Raw genomic sequence first — 27,595 nt, forward strand, 5'->3', positions numbered from 1 at the left:
CTCACCCCATGGTGATGTATAAGCTTATCCAGCAGCTTCATGTAGATATTAAATGAGAGAAAGGGCAAGCACCAAACCCTGTCTCATCTACCTAGTAAGGGTCAGTGTGGATCTCTCATTCCCAATCATCACCTTTAGGACTTGAAAATACTTAGTTAGACTACAGAATGTAACATAGCAAAGATGACAAAAAGTGAAAGTAGAATTCATCATATCTTCATAGCCTATGGATCCACCCAGCTTAAATCTGCAAGGATTAGGGTATTATAGCATTTATATACTGCTTCACAGTTCTTTACAGTCTCAGTCTCTCTAAGGGGTTTGCAGAGTCAGCATATTTCCCTCAACAATCTGGGTCCTCATTTTACCAATTCAGAAGGATGGAAGGCTGAGTCAACCTTGAGCCTGGTGAGATTCGAACTGCCAAATTGCAGGCAGCCAGTTGTCAGCAGAAGTAGCCTGCAATACTGCACTCTAACCATTGTGCCAATATATGTATGAAGCAGTGACGTGCAGTGAGGTTTATGACTGGTGAGGCACTGACACAGTGCTGGGTTTCAAATATTTTTAGACTTGTGGACTTCAACTCCCAGAATTCCACAGCCAGGCATGCTCAGTTCCAATTTAAAGCGACAGCATTTGTTTTTCTCCTTTGCTCCTTCTTTCTTTTTCTTTTTCTTCTCCTTCCCCTCCTTCCTCCCCCTCTCTCAAACACACACACACACACACACACACACAGAAGTTGGATTGGATTATCTCTCCTACCCCTTCCCTCTCTCACTCACTCTCAAACAAACCCCCCCACACACAAAAGTTGGATTGGATATCTTTTCCAGTGGCTTGAAAGCAGCTCCTCTGCCATCCCCCCCATTCCCCTGCTGCCTTTCCCAAACACCTCCACCATTGCAAATGCAGCCTGCTGTCTGGGTGGGAAATGCCTGGAACACAATAAAGCCCACCCACCACCTCCTGCTGGCAGGCTGGGGTGAGAGGAGAGGCAGAGAAGCCGGAGGGGAGCCGATCCGAGCCTTCCAAAAGAAAGAGGCTGGGGGGAAGTGTGTGTACTACAGCATGGCTCTTTGCCTGGCTTCCTGCCTCCTCCTGTGGTCTCCTCAGTGCTTGCTTGTGCTCCCCCTCCCCAAGTGTAGTTTGATTGCAGGCGGAGCCACGTTGCCTTTTCAAACTTGTAATCAGTGAAGCTGGGCTAGATTTTTATATAGTTTTATCCAGCTGTGTGTGTGAGAGAGAGAAATGAATGGGGGCCTGGGGAGGAAGTCACTACACTTGGGGAGGGAGAGCACCAGTGAGGAGACCACAGGAGGAGGCAGGAAGCCAGGCAAAGAGCCATGCTGTAGCACACACACCGGCCCCACAACGTGGCTCTGCCTGCAATCAAACTACTCTTGGGGAGGGAGAGCACAAGCGAGCCAGGGTCCTTCCCTCCAGCCTTTGCCCAAAGCCCTGCACAGCACCAGGAGGATGAAGTTTGAATTCCTCCCCCTCCCTCCAACCCACACATACCTTTTCCAGCTTTTTTTAACAGTTAAGCAGAGTCATCCACGGTGAGGCAGTAACTAGCTCAGCTTTTTTCCTTTTACTTTTTTTTTTACATGATGAGAGTGGTGAGGCTGTGCCTCACTTGCCTCACCTGACTGCACGTCACTGCAGTCACGTTCCTTGATGTTTTCTGAGCTTGGTTGTCTTCTTGCAGATATTTTATTACCCAAACTAGGTGCACTGGTTATGTTATCTAGGTTGGATAATGAAAGGTCTACAAGAAAACAACCAAGCTCAGAGAGCACTAAGGACCCCTCATTTCAACCTTGAGCTACAAATATTTGCCTTTATTGGTTAAGGCATTATAGTTACCAGGAGTACAATTATCCATGATCTTGCAATCCTGGCACTCTCCAGAACCAGAAGGTTTATTAAGCTATACATGTGCTACAATAAATAGCTCTCAGTCTGTTCCCAATGAGCAGTTATGCTCCTGTCAGGAGTGTCACAACCGATTCTGTGTCACTTTTATTATCCACGTTGCAGTTTTGCCACCAGTTATATGAGAGGATTCTCAATAGTAGTTTTCACCAAAAGGCAGCAGAAACTCCATGCTGATTACACTGTTGCTTTTCTGAGGGGAAGACCACAACACTTAAGTATCACACAGAACTGGAATACTATAAGAAGTGAGTTTATGAGCCTCTTTTTAACATGACAGACCCTATTCGGAGTGACAAATAGATTATTGGAAAATGCATTGTCATTTTTATCTATTACAACTCTTGGAGAAAATATTTAATGCCTAACTGTATAGATCAACATATAGATTATATAGATTATGAAGGAAACAGCTGTTTGGACAATTGTATGAAACTAAACTCTTTGCAAATCATAGCAATTAACTATTACAACCCCCCCAAAATTTAAATGCTTAGTAATAATGGAACACTGAACTATATTTCAACATAGAAAAAATATCATATGATTTGTGGTCACTTCACCATCTTTGATAATTAAAACCGGTTATCTCTGTATTTTCCAGCTCTGATTACTTGAGGTCAGTAGCTGGATCTAAAAATTTTAATTGGAGGAAGGGCATGATTGTAAATATTATGAATAAGAAAAGCAAAACCTGGAGAATGAAAAGCAAAAATGAAGAACAGGTTCTTAATACCGTATGTATGAAGCATATTAAGCATATTACTATCAAAACTGACCAATTTGGGATTTTCCTACCACCTAATCATTTAAGAGGTATTCCAATCTCTACTTCCTTTCCAAGCTTTGAAATCACCCATAAAACTATGATACCTTTTAGAGACAATGTATATAGTTACTATGTTTAAACTGCCCTTTAAATCACAGATAAGCAGGTAAGTAGATAGGCAGACAGACAGGTTTTCCAGTGTACCAATCTCCCTTCCTATTCTTTGGAAACCAGCCTGATACACAGGGAAATCTGTCAGCCTGCCTACCTACTTACCTGCTTCTGAACTGTCTGTGATTAAATTGCATTTTATAACAACAAAAAGCACCCTTAGGAATAACACATAGATCTATCCTTAAATAGTTGAAAAAATATATTCTTTGCACTTGAGTCTCCATGCCAGATTACATAAAAGCTTATGAGGATATAAGACTCCTACTTAAATTCCTTGTTCATCTCTTTTCATTTATGGGGTGATACTATGGGGCAGATGTAGGCTAATATAAATTGTGAAAATTGGAATAACTGTTGCTAGTGCTATGCTATATGGGAAGGTGTGAAAATAAACAGAATGTAAAATGCTTGAAATGAAGAAAACACAAGACCTGAAATTAAAGGAAGTTATCAAAATGATTATTTCTTACTCTTCCCTTGCTTTCCTTTTATGTCCTTCCCTTGAAAAAACAAATTTCAGTTTGACACAAAATAAATTCAGCGCTTTTGGATCATCATCCATTGCTGACCATGGTCTATATTATAACATAAAAACTGGCTAAATAAGGTAGCCTAGTTAAAAGATGAACAGCCCTTTCTTAACTCCATTGGCATCAATCTCAGAAGGGTTGAAGGAAGTAGAGCATTATCTGTTTATTAAACTTTCTTCTTCTTCTTTCACTAGAGTAGAATGAAGAAGAGGTGGGGTGGAGGAAGAATGATGATGACATGGAATGATCTTATTGTGAAACCCAACAACGAAAGAATAAAAGCATTTACTGTAGGCAAACAGTATTAAATGTTTTACTACTGCTCCTGTATGAACCTCTTCCTTAGAAACCATGGATTCTTGCTTATATCTTAAATCATATTGCATCATATGAATGACCACAAAGGTTTCAAAAAATGCTTTATGCCACCAGCAATAATTTTGGTCTCGGTGCAGTCCATTATCATACCCTGATTTGGCACACACACATCCTCCTACAACTTTGACATAAAATGAGATACTGAGCCAGTCTAGACTGGTGGATAACTATCCTGAGAACTTTGGCTGTGCAAAAATTCAAAGCCAAGATGCCAAATGCTCAAGCAGAAATCTCCTAGAAATATATTTGGTTCTTCTTTTGTCAGGTAAGAATTGAAGTATTGCCCATTGGCTTGTTTACCAATATGCTTTATGTCACAGTCACTGAGATGCAAAAAATAAAAACCCTACTCAATGTAGCTTATAATAAAAGGTCATCTTCAGAGCAACAAGGCGATTTCTAGTCCCAAACAATGCCTGAAACCTAATTACCATTGCTTTGGAATGGCATGCTCTAGCAAATGTTATATTTATTTCCTGTGTTACGTAATTTTATAAAATAAATTTGCTTCTCCTAAAAAATAAAATAAAACCTGGAGTCCTGTCATAGTTACTTCCTTTTTTAATTGCTGCAATATGATCGACCTGCAGAGGACAGCCCAAAGACCCTATGGAAGCTGCAACTGCTCCAGAGTTCCAGAGCTCCAGAGGCAGCATTGTCTCTCAGTTGCTTTCCAAGTGCAATTCAAGGTGTTCATTATCAGCTTTAAAGCCCTACATGGCACAGAGCCAGGTTATTTGCAAAACCACCTCTCCCTGCCCCATCCTACTAAATTAGATAGGATGGGTATACTCCAGGTCCCTTCCCTTAAATGTTAGCGTTCAATGTGACTTTGGAGGTAAGCCTTCTCATCTAATCGGGTTGCCACCCTAGTCTTTGGATATACCTTCCCACCCTGAGATCTCAGGTTTTCTACCCTTGTAGCCTTCAAGAAAGCTGTGAAAATCTGGCTCTTTGGGCACTGGACTAGGATGGAGGTTGAATTAGGAGGCAATTTGGTCCGGTGCCTGAGAGAAGGATACTTTTACTTTTTAATCTCTTTTTTATTGATTGCTATGAGTTACCTATAATCATGATATGAGATGAGTGACTGTATAAATCCTGTAAATAAATTAAATATAAATACATAATGTTTTTTATCTTATATAAAATATATCTTATAGCTTCCATAAATATAATAATATTTCTATTCCCCATAAATATTTTGTTTTTAAGGATGTGATCACTTGGGTAGGTTGCCTTCATTCAATAGTCTGAAGAGAATTAAGAAATGAAATTATTGGTCTTTTTAAATAAACCATACAGTTTCTTACTAAAACCACAAAATGGACTATTTGCCTCAAAACTATTTTACCTTCATTGGGGAAATTAAACAAAACAAACACCATAACCACCACCACTACCAGTTAAATCACTCTGAAATATTCAAAACCCTTTACACATATGATCTTGATAATTTTAACTAGTGTTCTGTGCAATAACTTTAATACCCAAGCATATGTTGCTGGGGGAAAATGAATTTTAGCCAGGTGCAATACCCTCACTGTACTACAGTGTAAACTGAAGTTTGAATGAAATATGGTAGATGACTAGCTCCTTCTCCATAGAAGGTGACTGAATGTGATTGACATGCAGCTAGTCCTAACCCTATAAAATATGAAGTGACATTCTTCAAGGGGACTCTGCTTCAGTCTTAAAAGCAGTTTTTCTGTTATATACGTATATTGGTATGTACAAAGCATATCACACTGGAGCAACTCCACACTGGAGGCACACTGGAGCAAGCTTCTCCTTTATAAGAATTTTTTTTCTATATATAAATTTAAAAAATTAAAGAAAGAGTAAGTCTTAATGCTTTTAAAGGGGGGGAGGGGAAATTATGTAGAACTAGAATAGAAAAGACTTAAGAAGGGCCTCTGCTGTTGTTTGTATTCATTTTCTTGATGTCTTTGCTGTTTTATTGTTTTACTTGTTCTACAGTTTTAAAACTATAAGCTGCTCAGTGTTACTGGGTTGAGTTGATCAACTATAGAAATTGAATGAATAAATAAATAAACACATCCAATTTTTCCCTACTGCTAGTAGTAGTAGTAATAATAATAGTACAGGGAGAAAAAGTTTGTTCTACTGCTTCTATATCCACATTTTAGAAAATTTTCTCTCTTAAATATCTTTTCCGGGAAATAGTTTTCTCATTTTATGGCTGGGAACCTAAGAGGTTTATATGATTGCTCAACCATTTCCATACAGACAGCACTAATCTTTTTTTTTTCCTTCTTCTCTTCTCCTACTTTATGTAACTTTTACCTAAGTTTTCGATTGGGTTCTGACGTAGCTGCCAAGAAATATGTACCAGAACCTTAGCACCTATGATCATACTGACCCTATACGAGATAGCATCTATTTGACCACGTATCCATTTTTATTCAAGAAAAAAAATCAATGTATACATATTTAGGCACCAGGTTTTGATTGCACTTCATTGTTTTATGGTTTTTATAGTTTGGGTTTTTTATCGTTGCCGTGAGCTTTCCAGAGTTGTGTTTGAAGAGGGGCAGACATAGATATATTTTAAGTAAAATAAGTAATATCTACAGTTGATTAAGAAAAAGAATTCTAAATCTTTTGTTTATGAAAAGCATATCATCCAACAGTTGTACAGCAGGGTGCATAACTTTAGTTAACTATGGTTAGACCTGGTTAGTATTTAGACAGGACACGATTGGAAAATTCCAGAGTGATAGATTAGGCGGGAAATTGAAAAACATTCCAGAAGCAGAAAATTGCTTATTTATTAACCATATCTTTATTCCTTCATACAGGAAGTCCTCAACTTACAACAGTACATTTAGTGACCATTCAAAGTGACAACGGCACTGAAAAAAGTGATTTAACAACTGTGGCAAGGAAGTAAAATGTGGCAAGACTCAATTAACAATTGAGCAATAAAAATTTTGGGCTCAATTGTGGCCCATCTTTACTCCTGAAGGGCTCCTGGTTTATAATATGAAATCCAGGAATATTGCAACTTCATTACTGTTGCCAAGAAAATTACTGGATTTGTCTATGAAGTCACTAAAAGTCGAGACTAATTTAAGGGCAAGCTTCACATTCAGATTATGCATACCTAGATTTTAAAGTATTTTAGTGCAGGAATGTGCTAGTATTGTGATTGTGGGGCAGGTCCATATTATTCAGTTATTTTATAACCAATCTACAAACTTTATCATGTGGCATGGAAATCGAGTTAGGGAAAAGGATTTTTTTTTCAAATATTGTGTGTCATTCTGACACGTGCAGAAATTCAATTTTATTTTTTACTTTATTTCATATCGTTTAGCTAAAATGTTTTATATTTTATTTCATATTGTTCAGAATTGTCTGGTATCATACAGAAATGGATATTTCTGAAAATCTCATTTCTGCTAGGTTGTTCAGCACATTTTTGGCAGAGCTAATGCAAAGTGACTTGCCAACCAAGGGCAGTTGGAATGGCCCATGGTTTTGTCACTCTGTCCCCCGTGCTTTCCTGGAGAGGCAAGCAAAGGTGTCAATTCCGGTGCCACTTTGTCCTCTCCAAGTGATAGCAACCGAGCTGAAGTCAGCACAGCCAACCAAAGAAAATGCATCTGCAGGTAATTAGTAACAATCAGGGTCTGCTCAGGAAATGCTGACTATAGCAGTAATAAGCTGGGCACATGTCATTGGCTTGCAAATGGAGAGCATGCTTATGAACCGTGGCAGCAGGCAGTAAGAGCTAGGATTTTTTTTTTAACTTAATATTTAATGTGGCATAAAAACGATGGAGAGAAATCAACTAGTTTTATAATCAGATGTTCAGCCACTGGTCCATAACCACAAGCAAGTTGGTGAATGAAGCGGGCTAGAAAAGTGTCATCAAAATTTCCTTTCGCCATAATTTAGGTCTAGTTTTATGGACCTGCTGATGTGAATGCCAATGTCTAAACAGTAGGGTTTTTTTTCCCCATTCAAATGATATTACCACAGATCAGATCTGCAAATCTGCTAGGAAATGCAAAGCCCAGCCTGACACCACAGCTGCACTGAGGATCTTTTACATTATTATTTCTCAGTGCTGCTTTCCTACTCTAGCCTGGCTTGAAAACAAGAACAATGAAACACTGTGGCCATAATTCTCTTATCTGCGTGGTTCTCAGCCTATTTTGCATTGATTAAACTATTTTATGAGTTGGCTTAAGAACTCAGGACTCACAATACAAACTAGACGTAGGTCAGTTTGTGAATGGAAGCCAAGCTCTGTCCCTAGACATTCTCATAAAAACTGCTGAAGCTTGAACTGCAGATCTCAGCCCTATCAAAAGAACCAGATTAGTTTTCTTGGCCACAATAAAACCCATTTCTCAACCTCTCTTCATCCCAGAATATGGGGGCTTTTAAGCATTTCACACATTAATATCCTGCTGGGTGTTGAATTGTGAAGAACTAAGGAATTGAGTGGTTTTATTTTCATGAAACAGAACTATTTCCTCCATTGGTCAATGACTTCTGTCGCTGTTTACAATTCATTTGTAACCTTTTTTTTTTTAAGAAATGCATAATACTACATTTGATTTTCCCACACAAAATGAAGATGTCCAAGTACATGCGTTATGATGTTGAAAGACACAACGTTTGTGATAGTTCAAACTATATGTTATGTTCAACATTTAAGGAGGAAATGGCAATTTTAAAACTTTTAACAGGAGTTTGTGGGTGTGTATGATTGTAATAGATAAATAAAAGGATTGGTTCATCAATCTTATCTGGTCTTTTCTATTTTGTTAGGTTCTCTTATAATTCTCATAGTCCTCTATTGTATTTTTAACGTACAAATAAGGTATCTAAACCGAACTAATGCTGTAATCATACTTAAACTTACATTTGCATTTAAGAACATTAAAACGCCCTGCAGAATTAAAATTTAGCCTATCTAAACTACATTTCCAGTGACTTGCAAAGAGTGGTCTACTGAATAATATCTGCTAGTTTATACTTTGCTGGTTGCATATTAGTGATGCAACTTCAGAGGCACCAACTCTCTAGTATCTGACAGTTACCGATCATGAAAGGCAGAATGAACAATTTTCTGTGTGTCCTCCTTTGTTTATCATTCTGCATACTCCTTTATATTAGACTGCTAATCTTGGATTATTAGTCTGTCTTTGTCCCAAGTATACTCAGAGATCTGCTGTATGATTCTTCTCCAAGCAGAATTAGGTGCTGAACATTGCCTTTTCCTATCAAATATTTCTTTAATTACAAATTTACAAATTTATAAATTTAATTATAAATTTATAAATTATAAATTTATTTTCTCTTCTAGATGTAAAATCTCCTTCACTTATCATTGCTGAGATTAGATTCTCATTCTCATCCTCATTCTCAGGAATGCTCATATGCAGATGCAAACATTTTACATCCAGCATAAAGGTTTTATTCTGATATACAAACGTAATGTTCAAATTTGTTTTAGAAGCATGCCATATATTTAGGAGAAAAAGCTCCAACCATCATGATAGATTTGCCCTTGCTGTGGGTTTTTAACAGGGATCGGGTAGCCATCTGTCAGGGATAATTAAGTCTACTCCTTTACTAAGCAGAGGGTTCGATTATATGATTTGTAAATTCTCTTCGCACATTCTTTGATTCTATTGTTCGTAGTAATTAAAAAGCTTCCTTTTTTTCCTTCAGAAGAGGAAGAATATTGAGAAATTGAGAATTAGTACGGCATGGTGATAAATTGGAAATTCCCCACTTCAAAGTTCATGTCAGTCATGAACTTAAGTTCATCAAATCAGCATACAGTATGTCACTGAGTCAGATAGAGATAAAGATCATCATTTCTATAAAATGATTAAAAGTGAAACAGCTTTGTTCTCTTTTGTGTCTAATTTTGCCTTCACTTTGTTCTTTAATCAGAAGATGGATTGCAAGTAGTGACACCAATTTATCAGTTCTTTAATATCAATAGATGAATGATCTTGGGCAAGCTAGTATTTATTAAGACTAATACTGCTCCAATTCTCCTTAGTCCCTTAACCCCATTCAAATTTTCTTGGGAGTTACAACAAAATAAACATGAATAGGATGAAATATAAACCAATAATAACACCATTAAAATAGTTATTTAAATGAATCTAAACTTAAATAATTATTGTTCCCTTATTAGTTTTCCAAGCTGAATGTTCTCCATCAGAATGAAAAGTTTTTAATGTTACTAATATTGTAATAGAGATGGAAAGAATGCTTGTATATGAGTGGAAGTATATGTTTGTGTGCACACTTGGGTGTGCTATGGGGATGTAAAGACTCATTTTCAACTCGCCAGACTTACGTACATGCCTAAATAAATCATATGCAAATTAGCTTTGACAGTTTTTTATTTCCCTTTGGAAGAGGTGGCAACCTTAATTTACTTGCCATTTTGATGGGGGGGGGTTTAAAATTATATATGGTATTGCTTAAATCCAAGTAATAATTCAGCATATTGAATAATTTGAATTAATATTATATGGTATAATTATGATTTTCACTGATGTTACCTATAAAATTATGAGCTTGGTTATATTAAATACTTTATCTCTATTATTTATTATTACAGCAACTATACATTTTTCCAGGTAAAAGCATTTATGAGTGATTAAATGCCCAAGATAAATTTATACATTCATGAATTAAAATATATTTGGGTATTTTGATGCAAAATTGCCTGTGGCTTTCAAGAAAGAACACACTGTTAAGAAATCAAATATTATTATCTGGAAAATCGAATTCTATGTTCATACTAATGCTAACTATTCTCTTTTTTGTTTATTTGAAGCAGGAGGGGAGGAGGATGCAGTATTGCTAAAATCCAGGATTTATTACTTTTCTTTCTTCTAACTCAGAAAGTTAAAAATGAGAATTTTAAAGGATCTACAAAGAGAGTAAAATATAATAATACATTAGTAGAGTTGGAAGGGACCTTGGAGGTCTTCTAGTCCAACCCCCTGCCTAGGCAGGAAATCCTATACCGTTTCAGACAAAGCAATATATATCAGAAATCTGTTAAGAGAAGTTGAGACATGGAATGATGAATGGATGCCATGAAAGGGGGAAACCCTAAATAAAAAGAGAAAGAATTGGTTTGCTTGACCCCTAATTGATGAGCGCATTAGTGAATAATTTAGTGCATTCCAGATGTTTTGGACTATAAACCCTAATAATAGACCACAGAATCTTTTCAGGTTTATAAAACTCATGGCCCAAACGTCTAAATAACATTAAGTTGTGTCACTTTGTCTTATATCATCCCAATGAACATTAAAAAAGTTGTACCCCATAAGCCTTTTTTTCCCTTCAAAATCTATAGTCCTTCTTGCAATGAATTAAATATTAGATTAAAGACCCCTGGACAATTTTGGGTCTGAGGCATTCAGTCTGAAAGAGCAGCACAGAAAGAATTCAGAGGGAAAGGAAGATGTCGTCCAGAAACCCTAAATATCACTCTAATAGCATTCTAAAGCACCAAAGCATTCAAGCACCATTTTAATATGCATTTTAAGTTTAGAACAAGATATAGCCTAAGCCACTCAGGGACACCATAACACTAGAAACCAATTAAATACTTAGTAGGTTATTATAAATATTTAGCAATATAGCTTACTAGATCTTACGTGAAAACCATTTCAATTGTTAAAATATTAATCCTGTATATACTTTCCATATTATCAACTAATATATAAATCAAATGTGCAAGCATGGGATCATCTAGTACAAGGACTGTAACTTGATTTTGCAATGATCTTCAGATTCCTCAGTTTAGAATACCTCAGGACAGAGTCCTATTAACTCTACATTGTGTTGCTTTATTAAACACTGCTGAATATGATGCATAAATATACAGTGGTACCTGGGTACTCATCGTTAATTGGTTCCAGGAGGTACAATAAGTACCCAAAATGATGACCAGGGATGAAGGTAAACTTTGCCAACAACTTGTATCAACAACACCATAGCATGTCTTAATGAAATAATACAATATACCAATAATCCAATTTAGGTTTAATAGGCCCCCTTCAAGAACCTCCAAAATCAATAAAATGTTTTGATTGGGGCAAAGAATCACAAATGCAGCAATAGAAAGTAAAACCATTCTAACAAAAAAAAAAAAAAACCCTATTTCTCTGTACTTGCCCTAATCTTCATAAAGAAATAAACTATTGTATGAGTGAAAATCCCTTGATAGCAAACTTCTTCATTTCTCTCTCGGAGCGCTGGTATAATGGGGCTCCTGTGCAAAATATGTTACAGTGCAGAGCCCCATTTAGGTAGATTGTGTACTTATATAATGTTGATTTAATGGAAATTACTTGCTTTCTAGTAAAGTTGATCAAAGTGAGATAATATGTTAGTTTCAATGCTACTCTGGCTGCTCTGTTCTGCTCTGTTCTGATATATTGTAAGTTTCATCCAGTTATTAAAGACCATTGGAGCAAAATCTGATGAACAGTGACTATAAAATACGTGAAAAGATCACTGAAAAGCAAAAGGTATTGTAAAAGAATTTAAAAATAGGGTTGAAAGAAAAGCAATGGTGTGAAGAACAGAGTTGGTTAGTTGTTGTGTTACATAAATGAATTCCATGCATTATACAGCGCATTTTATTTGGATATACTGTATATGTTTGGGTCCTTTTATGTATATCATACTTTTATGCTTATGTGTTCACAATATTTATAAACCATGAAAGTTTACGAGGACTTAAACCTTCTGTTCACTTCTTTTCAATTAATTCTGATCTAACACTAATGTGTCGCATATCCACTTGTCTGCAATGCATACCGTTACCACTAGTCTCCACTTCTACATATTTAAATTCAACGTTTTTAATCACAAAAGGATTTCAACAATTCAACATTCTTTTAATGATAACCACATTCGGGATCACAACAAATGCAAGCTAAGGACTATATCTCCAAGCCTGTACTCAGAGCTATTTCTAGCTCATTATCAGACTTGGACAGAAATTCTGTTTCCTTTCCCCCACATTCACCTCTATGGTCGTCATTTGTCATGCAGTGAAATAACCTGCATAAAACATAGCTAATTAAATCTTCTTTATCTTCTACTTCAGATCCAGGTATATGACATAAAAGCAAGTAAAATCTTCATTGCTCATGTTGGATAGAATATTGTACAAATTGGGTAAGAAGCAGAAGGAAAAGACAGAGGTGAAGTTTGTTCTGCTATGATATCATGTAAGTCATATATTTATATCAGCTGCAAGCCTGACTATTTGAATTGGAAAATACCTTTTAATTAGTTGAGTTCCATTAGCCACAGTTAATACAAATGAAATTATTTGTTGACTCACTGGAATGTTTTGTGGACTCTTGTCAAGAATGTCTATTGTGTCCTTTTACATTTAATTTAAATTTGGAACTTCTGACCTGTTTGAATCAAAAGCTGAAGGGTATCTTGGGCAATAAGATGATTTAATGGTAAACATAAATTGTTTTTATAAGTTGTTATATTTTTTAAAAAAAAATAAAAATATGTTTTAAAAAAATATTAAAGTTCTTTATCAAAATTGATGGATGTAGTACATTTTGGTAAGTTATCAAAGTATTCAATTAAGTGTAATAATTATATTAATATGTCCAATAGGATCTAAAGTACCTATTGAAAGATATAAAGATTGGGACCTTATATAAGATTTGAATTCTTTTAAGAATCTTGGAATTATTGCTTCTAGGAAGATCTCCAGGTCAGTGTATTTCAAAATGTTTACCAAAAATTATGACTGATATTAACAAATGATTACATGCTTTTATGGGAAAAAAATAAAGTATGATTAAATGAATACTTATTTTTAGAGGTATGTGGAAGTTACATCTGTTTGGGTATTTTAAGGATATGAAAATCTTTATATTAATCTGACAGTTTTCTTTATCAAAATAACTATTTTCTTATAGAGAAGGGAGTTTTGATTTTCAGATTTAGAGTTTATCACTGACATATATTTTCATATTTAATTGAATAAGTGATTCTTTTCTAAAGTCTTCATGGACACATCTTTATTATTATTTGTTTCCCTTGGTATCTTGGCAGGGGTTTGTATCTATTTTTATTCTTTGTCTCTATCTATGAAAGGAAATATTTGCCATTAAAGACTGCAAGATATATTTGGAATATGTTGAGATGAAAGATTTTATTTCTAGTCTCATAATTGATATCTGTGATTGAGTGTTGTAGCCAAGACAGGGTATTGATACCTTAGCTAAATTTATTATCTAACAATCTTATAAAGCATTTGCAATATTGCAGGAAGAACTTGAAAACTGATGAATGGAAATATATCCAATTAAAATGTTTTGATTAACTGATTAATTGAATGCATTAGCAGCATCTGAAACTCCTAAATATTATGATTAGTCACCTTTATTACATTATTAGTATTTCCTAAATTAATAACATTAAATTTTAATTAATCATTAAATTATATTATTATTATTGAAGGAATATGTAAGATTCTAAATCTATTATTATTTTAATTGACGGGATTATTATAACAAAGAAAAAACTGAGTTGTAATACTTTAGGTAAATTGATTATGTTAGTTTTAAATGATGTGTTTGTCTGTATGCCTCTTGATCTTCTGATATATTTGTAGTGTACTGAACACTTAAGATATTTAGTAAAGACATTAAAATGTTGGAAATTTAAAAATTTTAATAGTGAAAAGAACTTTAATACACATTTTGAGCCTGTCCCATTGATGTTCCATTTTTGTTCAATGTAATTCAGTTTCTCAATTCAACATTGAGAAGACAAAATAAGACATAAAGAAGTTAGTGTAAGATTAAACCATATACCAGAAATTTGGAACTTAACGATGTATGAAGAATCTAGATTTCCAGTGGACTGTAGTTAAAATCACTGCTTTCTTTATCGAAATGAGTCTGCTAAGCCAGATTTTAAATCTCAGATTGTTGATGTGTGTTTACTTTCTGTCAATTTATTTCATATCAATTTTTTTAAAAACCTACCAATTTTCATTTTCTGTATAGTCAAGGTATAATTTATTGCTTAGAAAATCAGTTTATTTTCTCTTTAAATACATATATATTATTAATTGATATTACCTATGTATTTTTTCCTTTTTTCCTTTTTATATTTCAGTATCTTTTTGTTTTTGTGTATTTTTTGTTATATTAAGAGACATAAAATACTGTATTTACAAAATAAATGGTCAGTGTTCTGCAAACAATATAGAATAAGAAATTAATAATGCAAACATTTTAAAATCAATAACTAGAAAGTAAAAATACGAACAATTTATCAAATACAGTGGGAGCTAAAAATGCAACTGCAAATTAGAATAAACACCTATCAAAACAACTAAGGAAAAGTATTAAACCAAAAAACAATCTTCAGTAACACTGGCTGTACTGATAAATAATCTTCCTCTTCCTGAGTGGAGAATTGAATAGATTAGGCACTGTGCAGAAAATTGTGGGGTATGTATTTATTTGTTTTGAACAAGATGGCATGAAACTTAATTAAAACCATTGAATAAATTTAGTTCTAGGTCTCATGCAAAGAATTTGCATACCATCCATCCAGTGTGCTAAAATAGGAAACTACAGAAAAAGACCACTCCTGTTCAGCAGAGATAGGGTTGGAAAACTGGATTGGATCAATTCACATGCTGTCTTCCAGGCAGCAAAATGACCTCTACAGACAGGCAAGGACATATTCCTATGTTTCTTTCCGCCCAGTGCTGCAGCCACTAAGTTCATGCAGCTCCCTAGGAATCTGTCATTTAGTTTGCGTGGAAAGTCTTTGAGCAATGGCTCCAGAGGAGCTGGCTTCATTCTTCCTTCATTCCAGGGGGTAAGGATGGAATGAAGCTTCAGAAGCCTCTGTTCAAGCAGGCCAGTAAAGTCTTCCTTCCACAACTCCCTTGCTGATCAAGAAAGAAAGAATATAGCAATACGGTCACCACTCCACAAAAGAATTGCAGTAAGTGGTCACCAAGAGTGACGGGGCTTTCTTTTGGTCCTTTGGATATCACTTTAGTCCCTTCCACCTTTCCCATTCAATTAGAATTTTTTTTACAGATAGGGAGATGGTGGGTCAAACCACAAAGAAGTCAGTAATTCAATTTAGTGTTGCTAGCCTTTGGGGGCATTTGTTTCTTTAATAAGGTGCTTTCACAATTTAAAGGCTTCATTTCTGATGCCCTGATAAGCTTTGGGCTGCATATGGTCTCTAAAGCATTAATCTCTATTGCAATTACAACAAAGTTATTTTTGTTGCTTTGGTATATCTCACAAACACAAAGCAATTATTCATAAAAATAATAAACAGGTAGAACGTCTATATAGAATAGAAGCTACTGAGGTCTCTGAATGCCTTCAGTGTCATGGGTTTTATTTTACTTTTAAAAAACTAGAATTTGTTAAATTCATACTCATATTCCAAACCGTATGCACCATATCATAACAAGCATCAGTTTTGACATGACATTCTTTTTAAAGTGTCTAGTTTTCTTACCTGTCACAATAGGATATGATTGTGGTCCTGGGACACTGGCCCCCAAATCTGTTGATGTAGGGCTTGTTAAATTGGCCTTCATTTCGTCTAATCCACCAGCTAGTGATGTCATGGCTGAATATTCTGTTGACTGAGTTCAAAGAAAAATGAGATACTTTAGTAACATTTTCTATATATTAAATTCTAATATATGATGAAACCAAGCTAAGTGGTTCATTCCTATATTGGCAGTGAAGGCCTTGGTAATAATGGTAATAATGGTGATTTTATATCTGAAGATTGATTTTAATGTTCAGATGCAGCGTGAAATGAAATGTTTTCAAACTATTGTGAGATGTTACAACAACATGAATCCTGCAACTTCAATTAACCAAAAACTTTTTAGTTTCTCAGATTATTCTAAGGAAGACAAATCACCAGCACTTCCTAATGTGAATCACAAGGTAATCTCAAAAAGTACTTCTAATTATTGGGGGGGGGAGCATGGGAATCTCTGCATCACTTCTACAAGCTTGAAGGTTTTTGACAGTTTATTTCTATAAAACCATGAATTATTAAGCATGACAATGATATTTTTGCTTTGTTTAATGATGCACTAGAAGTTTTTTAAAATCGTTTTTTAAAGCATCCTCTGCTGGGCTGTCCATTGTAGAATTACCATTTAACAAGTTCCCAAACAAGAAAGGTATTGTGATACCTAAGCATTTTAATCTTAGAACAGTGGTTCTCAACCTTCCCAATCCCGCGACCCTTAATACAGTTCCTCATGTTGTGGTGACCCCCAACTGTAAAATTGTATCTCGGTTCCTAAAACCATTGAAAATATGTGTTTTCCGATGGACTTAGGCAACCCCTGTGAAAGGGTCATTCGACCCCCAAAGGGGTCCTGACCCACAGGTTGAGAACCACTGTCTTAGAATATGTACTCATTACAGTATAATGCATTGAAATAAAACTGCATTTCACAATTATAGTGCATCTCACAAGTATATAAAAAGTTGATAAATGTAAACTCATTCCTTCAAATAACGAGCAGGTAGCAATCAATTGCCAAGCAGAAAATTAATATTAGAACCAATAAAGAAATTATCAAGCCAACTATATACATGACTGTAACAATTATCAAGCAAGATGCAGACTGCCCTGTTTACCTGACCTTTTGGTTAATGGTTTGTGTTGCATTAATTATGTTTGTCTTTGGCTATAGTTAAAGTTGTTTCTTGTGATTTATTGGTTGCAGATATCACTGTGGTTTTTTTTAGCTGTTGCTTTGGGTATGTCTGTATTTAAGCAATGGTCTTAAGGATGTGCCACTGTTGTATTTTTGTTTTATCTTCTCATGCAGGACAGCAGCATAAAATATTTAAGTAAGTATAAAATAGCTTAGAGAAAAGCTAACAAGCTCCTCCTGTGCAAGGCAGCATTGAAGTAAACTGCCTTGGTTTAAAATGACATAGATGTGCATTTCCTTGTAGGTTTCCCTGGAAATTAAACTCCCTCATTTCAAAGGGATATTAAAAGAAAAATGGTGGTACATATGTACTTAGGGGTATATAAGCAGTGATGTATTATCTCTGGACTTTTATCCCAAACTGCCCACTCTATTCAGGAGGAAGGATACTGTAGAACAATCCCTTGTTTCATAATTCCGAGTTTTATTTGCATTGTAATTTCTTTAAAAATGCATTAATGATTTGTAACACTTCAGTTTTTTATTCGGGGTAAATTGGAACCACCAATGTGCAGTTGATACTTTGGCCACACTGTTTTAATGACCACCTATTACCCACAGAGCATAAAACAAAATGCTGCTAGCATTTGTAAGATTCTTCTATTCAGAAATGTATTATTTGTTAATAAGGATGCACGCTATATTTATTATTTGTAAACGGATACAACTTGGTTGCAGCTTGAAGTGAATCCTAACTCCAGGTGATGTAGGCAATTTTGGCTATGTTTTGTTTGTTTCTCTTGATGTTTTGTTTTCTCTTATTCACTGAAGGCATGTCTGATGTCCCAAATCAAAATTCTGTTCCACCCCAGTTTGTCTTCCTGCTCTTCATTGAACTATAAATACAGCTATAGCCCAATGGAGGACATAATCAGATTTTTATTTCTGTTTGTTGATTTAAAATAGCCTGTTGCAATCCAGCTTTTTCTGTACAAGTAGTCCTCGACTTACAACCATTCATTTAGTGATCGTTCTAAATTACAACGGCACTGAAAAAAGTGATTGATGATATTTTTCACATCTCCATGGTCATGTGATCAAAATTCAGATGCTTGATAGCTGACATGTATTTATGAGGGTTGCACTGCCCTGAGGTCATGCGATCCCTTTTTGTGACCTTCTGACAAGCAAAGTCAATGAAGAAGCCAGATTCACTTTATAACTGTGTTACTAAGTTAATAAACTGCAGTGATTAACAAGGAGTGGCAAGGAAGGTAGGGCAAAACTCCCAATAATAATCTTGCTTAGCAACGGAAAGTTTGCACTCAATTGTGGTCATATATTGAGGACTATATGTTATGTGGATAGATCACAGAGGCAGGGTTTCTTGGGCATAACCAAGCTGCTGGATGTATTGACAACAGGCAGGGCAGAGAAGGGCAGGTCCCAGTAAAATACATTGCACAAAAGAATACTGGAACATGGTAAGGCCACACTTGGAATACTGGATTCAGTTTTGGTCGCCACGATGTAGAAAAGATGTGGAGACTCTAGAAAGAGTGCAGAGAAAAGCAACAAAGATGATTAGGGGACTGGAGACTAAAACATATGAAGAACGGTTGCAGGAACTGGGTATGTCTAGTTTAATGAAAAGAAGGACTAGGGGAGACATGATAGCAGTGTTCCAATATCTCTGGGGTTGCCACAAAGAAGAGGGAGTCAAACTATTCTCCAAGGCACCTGAGGGTAGAACAAGAAGCAATGGGTGGAAACTAATCAAGGAGAGAAGCAACTTAGAACTGAGGAGAAATTTCCTGAAACAATCAGTGGAACAGCTTGCCTCCAGAGGTTGTGAATGGCCCAACACTGGAAGTCTTTAAGAAGATGTTGGATAGCCATTTGTCTGAAACAGTGTAGGGTCTCCTGCCTAGGCAGGGGATTGGACTAGAAGACCTCCAAGGTCCCTTCCAACTCTGCTATTGTATTGTATTGAATATTGCTACCAAGATAATAACAATCATAATTTTATTGGGGGTGGTTGTCTTGTACAAAACAGATGCAGATCCAGGTATGGGAAGTGGTTCCCAAATTCCCTAGCCCATTTTCTTCTCCAGCTCCTTCACCCCCCAAAATTAGGATGGGGAATCCCTTTTCATGCTAGATAAAGTTGTAGTATGAGGAACTGAAGAAGATTACCTAAAATAGAGGAGAAGAATTCACGAATACACATATTCATATTTGTAAATGTATTTTTCCTCAAAATACATTTCTAAAACTACCTTTCTTTAAATATATATATATATTTTAAACCAATGAGCTACATTAGAACATTCAGGAGGTGGAAAGACTGTTTGTTTGTTTGTTTGTTTGTTTAACATGCTGTCCATCTCATTCTGCAAAGCAACTAAATAGCTAAATTCCAGTCTATGCTGGTCAGGGCAGTTCATTTGGGGATTCACAAAGCTAAAAAATTTCCATCATCCCTGTTATTGTGATTAGTTCTAAAATATCTCAGAAATAATTTTCATCTCCATTCTTTTTTTCTGTGAATTCTACTATTTGTCTGAAACGGTATAGGGTTTCCTGCCTAGGCAGAGGGTTGGACTAGAAGACCTCCAAGGTCCTTTCCAACTCTGCTATTGTATTGTATTGTATTGTATTGTATTGTATTGTATTGTATTGAACGTCCTTTAAGCAAATAGGTGTCAAAATACAAAAAAGAAAGAACAATATAAGATCCTCACAATAGGAAATTGGGAAGTCATATTAAGGCTTGAAATCCAACTTGAAATGCAAGAGGGGTAAGCAAGTATATAAAAAGCAGTTTTGAGGAGAAAAAATTCCCTTCCCATCCTTGCCTATGGAAATAGCCAGACCGGTCTACTTTTTTCTAAAGATTTGGAGCAGATCTCTCACAATCATTCAATATAGGAGTCATATAGCTTGGGGCTTGGGGTTGTCTATACAGAGAAACTACAGAGAAATTATGAATAAAGACCAATATATGTGTCCCAGGATAATGTTGCTATCATGCTAATGATAGTGTTAATGTTGATAAACTGTGGGTCATTGGCTCTCTAAGAGAGAAAGGAGAAAGAATAGAGAGAGCTATAGAGAAGAAACAGGTCCCTGAGGCAGATAAGGATATGTGTACGCATTTTCAACAATTTAAAGACAATTCTTCTAGCAGCACAAGATGCACATGCTTACATGCCCATCATGCTATTTCTTTCTGAAGTAAGCAACTTTATGCAATGCACAGAAAAGGTGTGAGACAGAATGTAAAGAGATGAAATAAGAACAATTAGAGGAAATATAGCTAAGTCTAGTTTGTACCAATACCAACACCTTCTATCTCTACACACCTCTCCATTTTGGCAAGCTATCTTTCCTTCACTGCCTTTTGTTCTTTTAACTCGCTTTATTTTTGAGGACTTGGCCAACTCTGTTCAACCTCTAGTTTCTCCCCTTCTTTTGAACCAATTCCATCTTCCTTCAAATATTTGTTTTGCCCTGCTAGCCTTGTTCATTCTATCTGTATGACAAAATCACCTTAGTGTACTTTTGCATTTAATTCACATTTCAACCAGCACCCAATCATTCTTGATCCTCTTATTTCTTGATTCGCCACTCACTGTTCTTAACATTACCAATTCCTGCTGCATTTAAATTGCTTGTATGTTTTGCCCGACACAACCAAGTCTCATTTCCATAGAACTAACTGGGCAGAAGTTTGCTCTTTAAACATTCATTTCTCCCAACAGATGGTATCTTCCCACCAGCTTTCTACCAGCACTGGCATAATTTAAAATTTCTCCATCCATTTTCCTATCTTTAGTAAACATTCTACTGAGGTATGTAAACACAAATTTATTTCCTCTACTTTTTGTCGTTTATGTATAGCTCGTAATCCTTTTCTCCGTTTAACATATCTGTCTAACTATTTGATACTTTAATTTTCAGATGCATACTTCACTTTGCACCATCAGTCTAACATTCCCTACAAATTATCCAGCTTCTCAGCCAGCAATCTGCCATCATCTTTATGTGCCCTAACCCAAACACTTCTTACAGCGCTACAAATATTTCTTATACTTTTTTCCATAAATAGATGAACAAGGGGACATCACATATCCTTGTCTTTCTTCCTAGTCAATGCTGAATTGTTTATTAACCATTCTAATTATTCCCATTCATGTTTTACTTCCATCCTTTTCTATTCTACTAGCATTCGGCAATCAAATTTAAACTCTGCAGCTGGGGAAAACATTCCATAATTTAAATCTATTCATTTCGGTTCTTTCGTTTAACCATCATACACCAATGGTCTTTTTGCATTCAAATGTTCTCAATGACCTGTTGAAGAGCACAAACTGTTCTGGCATAAAAACTGTACTGTACTTCCCAGATTTTTTTTTCTACCTCTAGAACGCTTTTAGTCAGATTTTAGTCAAACACATAACCAGGCACACTAATCCCCTTGTAGATTTTGTATTCATTCTTTCAACATTTCTCCTTGGTAAAGGGGAACAATAAGAGCATTCTTTCCATACTTACGCAACATTTTAGGATTTGTTTCAGCTCTGCTTTTCAACATATCAACATATACAGTAGTCCTCGACTTATGACCTCAATTGAACCCAAAATTTCTGTTGCTAAGCAAGACATTTGGTAAGTGAATTTTGCCCCATTTTATGGCCTTTCTTGCCACAGTTGTTAAGAAAATCACTACAACTGTTAAGTTAGTACCACAGTTGCTAATTGAATCTGGCTTCCCCATTGACTTTTCTTGTCAGAAGGTTCCAAAAGTTAATCACATGACCCCGTCAAAAATATGTCACTTGCCAAGTATCTGAGTTTTGATCACATGACTATGGGGATACTGCAAGGGTCATAAGTGTGAAAAATGGTTGCAAGTCATTTTTTTTCAGTGCCATTGTAACTTTGAGCATTGAGCTGTTGGAAGTTAAGCGGCATACATATTTAATATATGATTATGATTACATCACTAACATTCCTATTTCAACCTCTAAAATAAACATTGTAGCAGTTCCTCAGTTCAGTTTCTTCCCATATCATTTCATCCCTTTTTAAAAAAAAATTCCATTCAGATTTCCAAGAAAATTGCACTGCATCTCTGCCTCTTTTAATTGTAACTATTCATTGCTTTTTTGCCACTTGTTTTTTCTCTCTTTTACATATCATGGAGTCTTTTTCTCTGATCCACATTTTCACAGAAGTCATTCTATTATTTGCGTTTTTCCTCATCCATCTGATCATCCCACCAAGGATCTCTTTTCAAACATTCCTATATTAATATTCAGAAAATTCTGTGATACTCTGATGTTATCGAGTGACCTCAACAGCATGTCTGTTCCAATGTTCCGTTATTTGCTTTCCACTTTCCAACATTTTATAAGGAATTCAACAGAAATATTAGAAGATAGTAGCTTCTAATATTTTTTCATAAAGTATTTGCATTTTCTCTTCCTACAATAATTTAGCTTTCATGCTCATTTTTCATTCTTTTTTCCCAAAATTTTATCAAAACTGATCTATCCTATATTCAAAGCTTTTTCTGATATTTCATAATAAACAATTAAATGATCTCAGATTTAAATGCATATTCATTCCTCCGCCACATGAAACAACATATGAATAGATTTATTCTTAAATTGTATTCAGAACAAATAGGCTTTTTAAACAGATGCTCATCTAACAGTCTACTGTCTCATTCATGTCCAATCACACTTTTTGATTTCCTATTCTTATTCATCCTTTCATATTTCTTAACTAAACTTTTTCTTCCCTTGCATTCTTTCAGAAGGCTTCATAATTTTTCCCCAATCTGATCTCTCAATTCTTCCAATCTTAACTTAATTTATTGAATCATCACATTGAACATATTGTCAACTTATGTAATTTTACTTCTATACCCACTCACAACTTAGAAGATGCCATTTTATATTTTTAACATACATTTTAGCTTTTTCATTCGTAATTAAACCTGCTTTAACTTTAACCTTATTTAGATTTATAAACCGCTCCCTCTCCCCAAAGGGACTCGGGGCGGTGTACAATCAGAGTAAAAAACACCATACATACATATAGATATAGATAGAGGAGGCAATATACAAACTGTACAGTAAAATAAAGTTAAGAACAACGTTAAAATCTACCACTAAAATCTACCCCAAAATTAAAAATAATTAAAAATAACTGCCAGGAGGTTAAGAATAGAACTATAGACGGGCTAGGCCAGCTAATTGGAACAGGTGGGTCTTGAGTTTCTTACGGAAGGAGCAGAGGTCAGTAGTGGTTCTAATATCGGGGGGAGGTCATTCCAGAGGGTTGGGCCCATCACAGAGAAGGCCCTACTCCTGGGCGCCGCCCGTTGGCATTACTTGGTGGACGGCACCCGGAGGAGTCCCTCCCTGTGAGAGCGAATTGGTCGCAGGGATGTATGGGGTAGGATGCGATCCCGCAGGTAACTAGGTCCTGTGCCATGGAGCGCTTTAAAGATGGTAATCAACACCTTGAAACGCACCCGAAAAACCACAGGTAGCCAGTGCAGCTCGCGCAGGAGAGGTGTTATGTGGGAGTATCTAGTACTCCCCATGATAGCCCGCGCGGCCGCATTCTGGACCAGCTGCAGTCTTCGGGTGCATCTCAAGGGGAGCCCCATGTAGAGAGCGTTGCAGTAGTCCAGAAGAGACGTCACCAGCACATGAGTGACTGTGCGAAGGGCGTCCCGGTCCAATAAGGGGCGCAATTGGCGCACCAGGCGGACCTGGTGGAACGCCCCCCTCGCCACGGCTGCCACATGGTCATTCATCGACAGCCGGGCATCTAGGAGGACGCCCAAATTGCACGCCCGCTCCACGGGGGCCAGTTGCTCGCCCCCAATGGCCAGCGATGGAGTCCACTGGTTGAACCGGTGCGCCGGTAGCCACAGCCACTCCGTCTTGGAGGGGTTGAGCTTGAGTCTGTTGTCCCCCATCCAGACCTGAACGGCTTCCAAGCACCGGGACATCATTTCGATGGCCTCGTTGGGGTGGTTCAGGGTGGAGATGTACAGCTGCGTATCATCAGCGTACAGATGGTATCCAACCCCAAAACCACGAATGATCTCACCCAGCGGCTTCATATATGTGTTGAACAGGAGGGGCGAGAGGACCGACCCCTGTGGCACCCCACAAGTGAGCGGCCTCAGGGTCGACCTCTGCTCCCCTGCCAACACGCATTGCGTCCGGTCGGAGAGGTAGGAGCAGAACCACCGCAAAACGGTGCCCCCCACCCCCTCCAGCCGGCACAATAGGATACCATGGTCGATGGTATCAAAAGCCGCTGATAGGTCTAATAGGACCAGGATAGAGGAACACCCCCTATCTTCATTTGCCTATGGGAATTCATCAACTCTATTCTGTAATTAGTTCACATTCATTCAGACTTACTATATTCTTCTCTTCTTAATTGCACCGACATCCAACATATTCATTTTTCTATATTTCATTTCATGTATGTATTCCTGCTACTTACGAATTTGCTCCTCCTACTTTCCAAACTGCAATCTTTCTTAAAGCATGGTCACCACAAGGTCAGTCTATAAATATTTACCTTTATTGCCCATAATTTTTTTTTACTCAAGACTTTCATATTATGGTTTCTAGTAATATGATGATGCAGACTTGGTTACAGCCTTAGTTATACCATGCAGTATTCCCTCTGAATGATAATGACAATATATGTTTTAACTTCAGCACACATTAATACAAAGAAAACCAACCACAGTTTTATCCCAAGTGTGTTTATACTATTTTCTGCAAGTTAGGATCTCTACCATAACTACTGTACTTTACAGTCAACTTATTGTTCCCTATATCTCAGTAAATCATAGAAACATCCAATGCACTGAACCCCAATACATAGGGTTCCAAGCAAGATCAGAACTTCATTCACCAAAATCTGACTTGAATCAGAAACTAATCAGAATCGACTAATCCCAGCCATCAAAAGAGAAGATGCACAAAGCTATACATTTTTATAAAAATAGCTTGGGCATTCTTATGCTTAAAACCTAAAAGGCTCTTCTGGAGAGTTGACACAAGGGGGAGCAGTAACATCACTCAAGGGGGTCCAAGGCTCAAATAATTTATCTGGGGGAGGTTCTGACACCCTCCCCCCCACCCCCCCAAAAAATCTGAAGAAATTGGCAGCATCTTCTCCAGATCATGTGACATAGCAATATAATCATGACTCCAAGTCAGAAACAACGTTCATGTTACAAACTGCATTTTAGCAACTGTTTCATTATTTGCAAACATATACAGCATTTTTGGTGGGAAGGTACCAATGTTCCATGCACTTCCGGCATTTAGTCATGCCGGCCACATGACCACGGAGACGTCTTCGGACAGTGCTGGCTCTTCGGCTTTGAAACAGAGATGAGCACCACCCCCTAGAGTTGAGAACAACTAGCACACATATGTGGGGGAGCCTTTACCTTTACCTATAGCATTTTAAAAGGGATGGTTCAGTGGCTAAGACACTGAGCTTGTCGATCAGAAAGGTCAGCAGTTCAGCAGTTCGAATCCCTAGTGCCGTGTAATGAGGTGAGCTCCAGTTACTTGTCCCAGCTTCTGCCAACCTAGCAGTTTGAAAGCATGTAAAAATGCAAGTAGAAAAATGGAGACCATCTTTGGTGGGAAGGTAACAGCGTTCCATGCGCCTTCGGCATTTAGTCATGCCAGCCACATGACCATGGAGATGTCTATGTACAGCCAGCGCTGGCTTTTTGGCTTTGAAATGGAGATGAGCACTGTCCCCTAGAGTCGGGAACGACTAGCACATATGTGCAAGGGGAACTTTTACCTTTACCTTATAGCATTTTTAAAATATTGCAAAATTCCAATTAAAATATTGAAAATCCAATTTTAGAACAATCCCTATTTCCCCTTTTTTCCTGCTATTAAGTATAAGCATACCTCCAACATAGTAATGCCTGTTCCATTTTTAAACGATTTCTCTGGAAAGATCAAAGTGGAATACAATGTAAAACATTAACCATGTTCAGAAAAATTAAATCATCAAAGGTAGTTTTGAATGTTATATGGAAAATACATTTTTCCATTTTAAATTGCAGTGTGGTCTATCTATTTCTTACTTAGGATTCATGACTGCCAGATTCAGCAAATATAATCTTTATGTTTCAGACCAAATGGAAACATGTATGTATGTAATTTCACATATTCACACAAATACTTTAAATTTTAAAAACATGCCCATTAAATTCAAGGATTTATTTAATGTCCCCTTTACTTGGGTCTTAGATATTTTAAATATAAGTAAGTTTGGGGGTGGGGGGGGAAAATAATAGAATCACATTGTCAAACCCCCTCATCACCCTAAAGTGATAATCTCACATTTAATACATGCACCTTTTTCCAACATGGTGCTTCCCAAGTTCTATCTAGTCCACACATATTCCCAATACATTTGAAGGGGCACTAGATTGGCAACCCATAAATTATGGAACTAACTTTTTAAAGGAAATGCTACACTATTGTCGTAAATTGAATTAGAAGTTGTAGGTCCTCTCTACAAGCCAACAGCACCTCTATCCTATCTGGAATCAGCATTAGTCTGTAGCATATATTTAATGTATTTTTGACACTAAGGAACGGTTTGGAATGTAATCAAAAAAGGAAGGAAGAATTGGCTGTCCTCTACAGATTGAAGATATTACACCTTATAATCCGAAATGACTTGCCCCAATCATTTTCTGTATGTTCAGGTAAGCAAAATACTGAACAATATTAAAGATGTGGAATAGGTAAATCTTGACCCAAAGGAGTATTAAATAGGAGTCCACAGCACCAACCTCTGAAATCATTACTTCAGGAATTCCTCAGATGCAGCTTAATTCAGTTTAATTTAAAACAAGTAGATTCGAAAGATACTTCTATTGCTTTTGCTCCTAGGACGGATATTTGCAAAGTATCATGGAAAACTGATCAGTTAAATTTCTCAAGCAATTCTCCCTCTTGCTTTATCAAAAGATTATACTACTGCTTG

At 36.5% G+C, this 27,595-nt stretch overlaps 1 protein-coding gene across 2 annotated transcripts in view; it reads right to left on the reverse strand.

Annotated features, from left to right (window-relative positions):
* PAX5 (paired box 5) overlaps positions 1 to 27,595 on the reverse strand; it is a 227,668-nt gene that overhangs the window by 93,523 nt on the left and 106,550 nt on the right. For both annotated transcript variants that reach the window (XM_081943990.1, XM_081943991.1), the window contains one exon: positions 16,351 to 16,480. In XM_081943990.1, the coding sequence (XP_081800116.1) occupies positions 16,351 to 16,480 (130 nt within the window). The remainder of the gene's footprint in view (positions 1 to 16,350; positions 16,481 to 27,595) is intronic.

This window comes from Natrix helvetica (genome assembly GCF_964273705.1).
Source record: "Natrix helvetica genome assembly, chromosome: 2".
In the NCBI taxonomy this organism is placed as follows: domain Eukaryota; kingdom Metazoa; phylum Chordata; class Lepidosauria; order Squamata; family Natricidae; genus Natrix; species Natrix helvetica.